Source organism: Hipposideros armiger, unplaced genomic scaffold, assembly GCF_001890085.2.
Source record: "Hipposideros armiger isolate ML-2016 unplaced genomic scaffold, ASM189008v1 scaffold_677, whole genome shotgun sequence".
In the NCBI taxonomy this organism is placed as follows: Eukaryota; Metazoa; Chordata; class Mammalia; order Chiroptera; family Hipposideridae; genus Hipposideros; species Hipposideros armiger.
The window spans coordinates 235,977-245,756 of record NW_017732027.1 but is presented as its reverse complement, the minus strand read 5'-3'; the positions used below and the strand labels follow the sequence as shown (position 1 = coordinate 245,756).

Sequence of the window (9,780 nt, the reverse complement as noted above, 5' to 3'; positions counted from 1 at the left end):
TGCGCCCTCCACAACTAAGACTGAAGGACAACAACTTGGCTGTTCCCCTTCCCCAATTCCCCAATAAAATCTTAAAAAAAAAAAATTTAAAAAAAAAAAAGGATTTTGCCTTGGTCCCACACTCCCCTCCAGTTCCTGTCCTGTGTTTCATACCTTCCCTTTCGGATTAAACTGGAAACAGCGGTCTGTACTCAGGGTGCCCAGTTCAGCCTGCTCACTTCACTCTCTGTGGCTCGGCTCCCTGCTGAGCCTGCTTTTATCAAGGTGCAGTGACCCACGTTTTCCTGGGGTCTTTCCTGTCTCTCAGGAGTGCCCCTTGGCCCTCTCTCATCTGCTCTTCTCTCTTTGGGCCCAGGTAGCCGGGCATGTCCTTCTGAAGGCGTAGGGCCGCTGTGATGGAGCTCGCATGCTCAGACCATGAGCTTGCCTCCTCTCCTTTCAGGCCCTCTCCCTGGACACGGGCTGCCATCATTGCCCAGCGTCGCAGTTCTCTGTGTCATTCCTGCCCAGATGAGGTCCTCGGAATAGCGGCTTGTTAGAGGGACACGTCCCAGAGGAGTGTCACATGCTGCCTAGCCTCCCCCGGAGAGAGATGGTGTTCCTATTTCCTTTTTCCCAAGCACCCCATCCCCCGCTCTTCTCAGCCAACACTGCCGAGTAAACCAGACATGGCAGCAGCCCCACAGGGGACTCTAAGTGGCCTGTTCTAATGGGACTCGAAGCACTGTTCTCCTAGAACAGCGTGCCGTGTGACCTGGCCAATGGGCGTATGTGTCACATCACTCAGGAACAACTGCAGGTGTTTTCCTTGGAGCCCTCCTGTGGGTAGTCAGGGCTGATTGCTACCTCTTCCCCAGGAAACCCCCAAGGAAGGACTGAGGGTCGGGGTCCGGGCACCAGAAGGGACATGCGGTTGCATTTTCGGTCCCCCAGAACACGCCTTCCTTTGGCGTATGCGCACTGTGCTGTGAGCTGTCAGAAACCTCCGTGTTGATCTGTGCTTGGGCCGCTTCAGGGAGCCCAGCTGCATCGACAGGGTTCCGTGAGCTCAGGCCCCAGGCTGCCGCTGGTTATGGTCACCGGCGTTTCTGCAGCCTGCATGTCGCGGGTGGCTGCGGACGTAAGGCCTCTTGGAAATTAAAAAGCTCTGTGCACGTGGACACATCGGAGGCTGCAGGATGGGGCTGGATGCAGGGGATATGGCCGTCAGCCCCTCCTTCCCCACCTCCTAGCCGTGAGCTGCCTCACTCGGTCTTTCTTTCTGTAAAATGGGTGCATAAAAGAGTTGCTCTTAGAGTCATATATATATATATATATATATATATATATATATATATATATATATATATATATATATATATATATAGTGGTCCTTATTATTGTTATCATTCTTTTTGCCTATTTCCAAAACCCATTGTTTTCTGTAAAATAAACCGCTTCCTGCTGGGAAGTGGTCTCAGCCTGGAAAGCTCCCTCACACGGGGTCCTCTGTGTTACTAGTCCCCAGTCTTCAGGCACCGGACTCTGGAGAACTCGCCCCTGTCCAGCTGTGAGACCAGTGACGCCGAGGGCCCGGTGCCTGTGAACAGCGCAGCCGTCCTGAAGAAGAGCCAGCCGGCCGGCAGCTCCCCCTGCCGGGGGCACGTGCTCCGGAAGGCCAAGGTCAGCCCCCCCACTCCTCGTGCTTTCAGGGTACACCAGCACTGATATGGGGGTGCAGGCTGATGGAGGGGCGCAGGCTGATGGGGGGTGCAGGCTGATGGGGGCACAGGCTGATGGGGGTGCAGGCTGATGGGGGGGCGCAGGCTGATGGGGGGTGCAGGCTGATGGGGGCGCAGGCTGATGGGGGTGCAGGCTGATGGGGGGGTACGGGCTGATGGGGGGATGGTGCAGGCTGATGGGGGGGCGTGGGCTGATGAGGGGGCGCAGGATGATGGAGGGGCTGGTGCAGGCATATTGCAGGCACTCCAGCTTCAGGCTCTTGCGGGAGGTTTGAAAGAGTCCTGCACCTCCCATTAGATGCCATTTCTGAATGTTTTCCGAGTCCTGCCAACAGTCAGACCCCCCCCTCCAGGCATCCTTTTCAAAGGTGCAAAGGACCAGTGCTTCCCAAAGGCGTTTACCATCTAGTGTCAGGAAAGGCAGCTGTTCTGCTTCTGTCTCAGGCGTGGGCAGGACTCCCAGCTTCTCCTGACGTCGTTTCTCACTGGGGAGGCAGAGCTTGGAGACAGTCTTCTCCAGTTCTCTCCTGCCCCCCCAGCCTTGTCAGTCAGTCATCTTAGGTGCAGGGGAACCTCTTAGACCTATCCTGCAGTATCTTCCAGTCTTCTGGTGCGAGCAGCCACTAACAATTTTTGGTGCTAAACTTAAAAATCTCAGATTTTAAAACTACTTATAGTTTATCCAAGTAACATAGTTTATGTTGATAGCAGTAACCAAAAGCATGTCATATGAGAAAAATCATACTTGTACAATGGCGTTAATTTATCCACTTGAATTTAATTTGTTCTGGCGAACATGGAGGCTAGACATTCTCCCTTCGCTGCCTCTGGGGCCTCTAATTGCTGTCATTACTTTTGCTCTCTGGCAGCTCTGGAACCCATTCCAAATTGGCTAAAAATATATTATTTTTTGCAAGGTGGGTCTGGTGTTAGATAAGAAAGCGAATGTCAGCTGCTTGCTACACTTGATGTATTCACAGGAGGGTCCCTGGTGACCCGCACCCTAGAGTATCAGTCCTTCACAGCAGATGAGTTGGACTGAAGACTGTGGGTTGGTAAAGTTTGGGAAAAAAAGGATATTTGGGCGTCATTCTGTGACTTTTCAGCATCCATGAAGTGTTCTTGGTTTGTAACTGTTGAGCTCATTTACAGGGGGCTATGTTTTTACTTAGAATTAAGCTGCCCAATAAAATCCCCTAAAGATTTGCAGATGAGCAATGCAGTAAAAGTATTCCAGTTATTTGGTTCTTTACTGTCACGGAAATCAGACTTACAATTATGCAAATGAAGCCTCCGGAAGGGCTGCCTTTACTGGCTGTGCTCGCTCCATGCAGAGGCTGCAGAGGCCCGGGCACTCCAGCTCCTGCGGCTTTGTGACGATAAACGCAAAACCTGTGATCACAGCCAGATCAGGTGCACAGCTGGCCTGCAGACCGGCCCACACTCAACGGCCCACACTCAACGGGGGAACGGCGGTCTCTGCTCCCACAGGCAGACGACGCTGAGGAAGCAGCCAGGAGGAGGCTTGCCTGCAGCCTCTCTAAAAGAATGGGATTGGGCGGAGGGGGGTTCCCAGATTCCTGAAAATAGTGACAAGGGACCATGGCTGCAGGAAGGGGTGGCAGTGTGGCCTTTTGACTCTGGGAACTGTAACCCACTTGTCGGTGCCTCGCACACATGGTCTCATCTGCCCGCCCCTCCTTGTCCGGAGGACCAGACTGGTCCGACGCATTCTGGGCCCAAACATGTTATCCCAGGCAGTATCCGGAAAATACTTCCAATTCCTGCTAAGGGTGCTCTGAGCATGAGACAGCACGCGCTCTTGGCGAGTCAGATGGTTTCGAGTTACCTGTCGGGTTCCTAGTTGAGAAGGGGCTCAGAGGTGGCCACAACGCCCACCTGCAGGCCCAGCATCTCTCCCCACTCAGCCTGGGAAAGCTGTGTGCTGACAGAGCTCTGGACACCCAGGCACAGGGGCTGCGGCCGTGCGGTCAGAGCTGCGTGTGAGAGCCATTTCCAAAGGCGTCGGCGCTGGGCTGTCCCCCAGATTGTGCGCCCCGCCAGCCATCAAACTGCGCTGCCGGGGCCTCCTGTCTGGGCAGTGTCCCTGGAGCTCCCCACCTGGTTCTCTGCTAAGTGGCCAGTGTGGCCTGTGCTTGGCGCTTGTATCACCTTTGAGCACTGGCAGCATCTGCAGGTGGCAGTCTGCCCTCTCTCTGCCCTCGGCAGTACCGTAGCTTGGTGAGCTGGGCAGAGACTGCCAGTTAGTGCTGGTCTCGTGGCTCATCCTCCCAGCGTCTCCTCTGCTGACAGCAGCCCACATGGTTGTCCCAGGGGGACTGAGGAAGGAGACAAGACCCCATATGCCTTGTCCTCCTCTCTGCAGAACACGTGCCCAGAGTGCTCGCAGGTGGTTGGGTAGCTCTATTTTGGTTTGGTTTCTGCCACATGTGCTAATAACGTGTTTTTAACCGTTCACTGCACTTGAACTTTTGATTCTAGAAAAGGTGAGACATTCTTAGTTTTATACAATATGTGAAGGTGTGTGGTGCACTCATGGCCCCGTTAGGAAACCCCAGGGCATGAGGTCGGAGTCATGCGTTTGCATCAGAGCAGCACCAACTGTCCACGGTGTGCCGAGGCTGGAGGGGAAGACCCTGCTCGGTGACCAGGCCGCGTGGCGGGGACTTCCACACACGTTTTCCCCTTTGATCTAATCAGAGTCCTGGGCAGGACTCCCGCTGCGCTAAGTTTGGGATCGAATGGGGATTCTGTTTATTGTCTAAGGAACCGCCGCACCGCCTCTCATACTTTGTAGGTCACAGACATTGGTGGGGTGTAGCGTCACTTGTCTCAGGACCCCTGGCCATTCTGATCTAACTCTCGCCCTCACTTCCCTTGTCAGGAATGGGAGCTGAAGAACGGGACATAGAGGAGGGGCGGGAGCGCCCAGCGCCAGCAGGCGTTGCCGCCCGGATGCCCCCGCAGGAAGCTGTGCCCACGTGGCTCCCGCGGCAGGACACGGGGTTTGTGACTGAGCCCCAAGGCCGTCCCCAGACCCGGCTCATGTGTATTCTTTCTACTGTATAATGGTGTTCTTTAAAGAAATTGACCTGTAACGTTTTGGTTTCCAACTTTATTTGTTAAAAAACAAAAAGGGATGAAAGGTATTGTACAAGAATCCTATGGCAGGTGGAGAAATTCCATCTTTTCACCCAGTGAAGTGATGGCTTTAAGCAGTGTGAACCCAACCCCAGACTGAAGGTGAACGGGGCTGCGCGCCCTGGGCACAACCCTACATGGGGCGTGGGTGAGCGGGTCCCGAGCCCTCGGCCTGGCCTCTCCAGTGAGTGTCACCAGCGGAGGTGGGTGCTGGGACTGCCCTGCCCCTCTGCCAGGGGGCCCGGATGCTCGTAGCTGTGATGCAAATGGCACAAACCGCTAGTGTCTCTGCGGCCCCTCCCCACACACCCGCCTCCTCGTCCCTAGAGGAATTGTGCTGTGACCGCAGTTTTTACCTTTTAATTTTTTTTTTTCTGGACAGATGCTTTTGTCACCAGGACAAGAAAAGCTGCCATTCTTTTTAAACTTTTAAAAAATGTTCTCTTTTAATCATGTGCCGCACTTAGCAATAAGGGGTTTTTCGAGATTCTGTATGATGTCTTATTAATGATCTGTGCTGCTTTGGAAAGGCAGCGAGGGTTTCTGATACTTCACTGATGTGTGTCCTTCCCCCATTTCCAATGACCTGGCGTCTCTCCCGCTGCAGAGCCAACGGGGTCCTCAGCTGGGCAGCCTCACGGGTCACGGTTAGACTTCCCTTCCCAGGACGCTTACTAATTGGGTGGGTCCATCCCTTGCAAAGGAAGCAGGTTCTGCAAGTTGTACAGTTACAGACCCATAGCACCGCGGCGCACGAGAAGGACTTCGAGAGAAACAGAGCGAGCTCCTAGTCCCCTGCACCCGCTGCCTCCAGTTTGCAGATCAAAGCCACGCACGTGTCTGTGGACTTGGGTGCCATCCTCCTCTCTGGACACACGGGCCTCATCGGCTTGTCACTTTTCCTGTTTGCCTCCTGTGTGGCCTTTCTTGGGGTGACCAGGCGCTGAGGCCTAAAGGGGACAGAGAGAGCTAGCTTCTACTCTGTGGGCCTCAGAGCCACACTTCTTCTTTGTCTCCAGGGACGGTCTCAGGAATTGTTACGAAGGTGCAGTCACTAATCAGGAACTAAGGGTCAGGCACCCCAGCGCCTTCTGCAGACCCATGCATTGGAGCAGGGCCCGTGTGGAGGGCTTTTGCTGCCGAAACGTGGAGCCGTGGTGAGGCGCGCCTGGCCTGCCCCCCAAGACGGCTGTCCTTGTCCAGACGTCCTGCCTTCTCAGCACATCCCGGGCTGCCACCCCTTCTGCAGGCGCTGTGGTCAGGGCTGGTTTTGCGCCATGGCCATCTGTCTGCACGGGCCGTATTCGATTTTACTGACTAGGCCAGGAAAGTAGGCCAGTCTCTGGTGCAGGAGGCAGTTTTCCAACAGGAATCGGAAGCTGTTTAACTGGAGTCCACCTGAAACTTGAATTTATTGCAAAGCCATGTGCCAGGAGCATCTGTGGTTCATGGGCTGTCACCTGGCACTGTCACTGACACCCACAGGTTAGCAGGCTGAGGCACACCCCACCAGCACGGGGCATGGTTGACCCCAGCAACCCCGAGCAGGAGGCTGGGAGGGAGCCTGCCAAAGCCTCAGGCCCTCTTCCCGCCAGTGCTGGGTGGGGCCTGTTCCTCCCCGAGTCCCTCTGTCCGGTAGGAAGCTGGCCCACTGCGCCTGTGCAGCTCCTTTTTTGTGAAGGGAGAAGGGTTGCTCTCCCCTAGTTCTCTGCTGCCTGCGGGTCCAGCACTGTTCCCCCAGTTAAGGCTCTCGGGCCCTTTTGTGGGCAGCCAGCTCAGCCCAGAGAACTGCCAGGCTCAACTGTTCTAGGAAAGGAGACCCTGGCAGCCTGTGTTCTCCACCTCAGCCCGGCGGAGGTGGGCAGCACTCAGGCGGCGGGTAGACCATCAGCGGGGCAGCCTCAGCGCACCTCGCCCATTGCCTTCCTGGGCCGGGCAAGGACGCAGCCGGTCAGGTCTGGGGCCTGGTCTGTAGACTTCTGGCTACATGTTTTGTGTTTCTCAAGCCCCGGGTTTTAATTCACTTTCATACCATAGGCTTTTTAAAGAGGACGGTGAACTTAAATCCTGTTGGGTTCCAGGGAGCTGTTTAAAATGGGCCCCATGAGGACAAGGCTGCTGATAGCATATGTTCCCTCCATGTTTTTAGATTTGATCGGAAAGTTAGTTTAAAGCACTTGCTTCAAAATAAGTTATTTATTTGTATATGTTCAGTATAGTTTTTAATTTATATCTGTATATATTAGACACACATTAGACATCTTGTCAGGATCCTGACAATGACCTTGTTTTATTACCCTCCCAAACCGGGCCCCAGGGGTGCCCCCTGCCCCTGGGGAGGCCCCGAGACATGGATGGAGCCGGTGGGTGGGGGAGCGCCTGACCCCAGTCCCTCGCTACTGGGGCGCAGGTCACGCTCTGCAGGGAGAAGGCAGATTCCTTTGGAAGTGTCACCTGTTCCCTTAACAGTTAGTCATGTTCACAGAGATCCTGACCAACAGTGGGAAGACCGTGGCGCCACACGGAGGGGCTCGCATGCGCGGCCCTGCCCCGGCCTCCCCACTAGAACGTGGAGCCACGCTGTCAGCCTCAGGGGTCTGCTTCTGGCTTCTTGCTGGTAAGGTGCCATCAACCTTCGAAGTCCCCTCCACTTTTATATTTTTATAATGTTTTTAACTCCTCCACCAACCTTTTGCACAAAAACGGTGATGGGGAAGGGCTCACGGTGTCACCAGTGCCATGGGCACAGGCGGAAGCATTTGCTCCCCCTCTGCCCAGAGTCTGTAGAGGGTCAGGCGGGGCCCAGCTGTGGGGGGCACAGAAGCCAGCAGGCCTTGTCCAGCCTCAGGACGGTTCCACCACCCGCAGGGTGACCTGAGTGGGGCTGGGGAATGACTGGGCCCAGATGCCAGACTCAGCGTCCAGAGGGCGAGGCCTCTCGCACACAGATCTTCCCAAGGTCTCCTCTTGGGAGGACTCTGGTGACATTAGGCTGTAGGGCGAAGCCAGTCTTGTCCCCCTGTGGGTGCCCTCAAGGTGGCCAGGCCTGGCCTTTACCTCGTCCACCTCACTTGTCCGGAGCTGTTTCTGGCTGTTCTAAAAACCCTAAGCCACTCGGGAGAGGTCGGAGGTTGCCACTTTTTGCAAAGTCTGTTTCAAAATGTGTGTCCTAGGCCCTGAAGGCAGCCCCAGGAAGGAGATGCAGGTTCGCTTTCATCGCGCGACAGTTTGGAACTTTTGTGCAGGTTTCCAAGGGGACAGCTGTGAGGCTGCGGGTGGGCTGTGGGGCCTGGGAGACTCATTCCACACCTCTTCTTGCCAGAAGGAGTGTTAACTGTCAGCAGCTGTTTGGGGCAAATGTGAACTGGCCCACCGACCCAGCCCACAGGCATTGTTCTCTGCTTATTCACCAAGTCATGGGATAGGAACCTCCTGAGGATGAGCGGCTGGTTGGGCCCACTCAGGCGATGCCTCTGTCACCAGAGAAACTGGTGGTGTCACCTCTCTGCCTGGCGCAGCTGGCAGGTGGCTGACCACCATCCCGCCTGTGCTGACCCTTACAAATAGCCTCTTCCAGGAGCACGACCACCGGAAGTCTAGGCAGATGCTGCTCCCTTTACGTAAAGGCCACAGCGCCATTGAAATGTTACACTATTGCCTTCCTCCTTTTTCCTAAAATAATTGTTAACGGGGAAGATAATTTCAAATCATGGCATGGTTTTAAGGAGGGCAATTATCAGTATTTCTTTGTTCCTGTTATTGCTGTCTCATTATTATCCCCATGATGGGCTAGCTTGATACTGTGAAATAAACTAAAAGTTTTGTGCCATACACACACACACAGCCCCGCATCGCAGAAAGAGCGACAGCTCGTTGAGTGGGAGGCAGGACAGCTTGTCTTCGGGGAGCTGTGGCTGCATTCAGACGCACCCGTTTGCCCGCCTCTCGTGGAGCACTGCCCGTTAGAAAAGCTTACTTTTAGGGTGCACAAGCGTGACCAGGTAGCTCTACTTGACGCCATGGGAGACGTTTTCAAAATGGGCTCATCAGATCATAATTCTTAGGGACCAAAGGTGTTTTTATAATCTTTGTATTTGATTTTCTGACGAGAAGGGATGCTTAAATTTTAACATCAACTTTTAAATTACAGGTCTTCATCATTAAGTGACCGTAGCTATACATTGTAATATGTTTTCATATTAAGAATGTAATTATTTCCTTATTGTATTTTTTAAAAACTAAAGTCATATTTAAAATTCTCTTTGAAAGAAGCAGGCAGGAAACAGGATTTTTTTAAATTAAATATGTCGGCAGTGCCCATTTTAAATGACTGTAAATATGTTTTCACTGTGTTTCGCAATGTATTTAATTCATAAAATGAAAAATTTTATCAGAAGAAACCTGCAATGGAAATAGTAGTCCTCCGTCCATTTGCCCCATTTTGTAGTCACCTCACTTGAACTTCTTTACTAAGGGATTTTTCTACTGTTTTCCACGGTGTAGCCCACAGACTGGCGCCCTGCGGCGTGACTCATTTCTGTATTATTAATAAAACTCTTCCAACCAGGCCTCCTTGCCTTGACCGACTTGGTTTGTGGTGCAGACGGGGCTGCTTCTCACAGCCTTCATTCCTGCCGACTAGATGCAGTTTGACGGGTGTCGTGGGTAAGCAGTAACTGGCGAAGGGAGAGGAGGGGGATAGCTTTGTTTCTATCAGCAAGAATCCTCTGCTTTCATGCAAGAACCACAGTGGGGGTTTTGTTTGTTTGTTTGTTTTTAAGTGGCTTTTAGTCCACAGACCCAAATATTCAATTCAAGAAATGATTGTGCACCTGCTAAGTGTCAGGCTCTGTGCCAGGTACTGGAAACAGGGATGCATCAGGTGTGACGTGCTCTC

General features: G+C 53.5%; 1 protein-coding gene across 2 annotated transcripts in view; it reads left to right on the top strand.

Moving 5' to 3' along the window:
* Positions 1–9,451, top strand: part of AFAP1 (actin filament associated protein 1) — a 129,538-nt gene extending 120,087 nt beyond the window's left edge. For both annotated transcript variants that reach the window (XM_019626453.1, XM_019626454.1), the window contains 2 exons: positions 1,501–1,662; positions 4,627–9,451. In XM_019626453.1, the coding sequence (XP_019481998.1) occupies positions 1,501–1,662; positions 4,627–4,653 (189 nt within the window). In that variant the 3' untranslated portion in view covers positions 4,654–9,451. The remainder of the gene's footprint in view (positions 1–1,500; positions 1,663–4,626) is intronic.
* Positions 9,452–9,780: the final 329 nt, after the last annotated feature.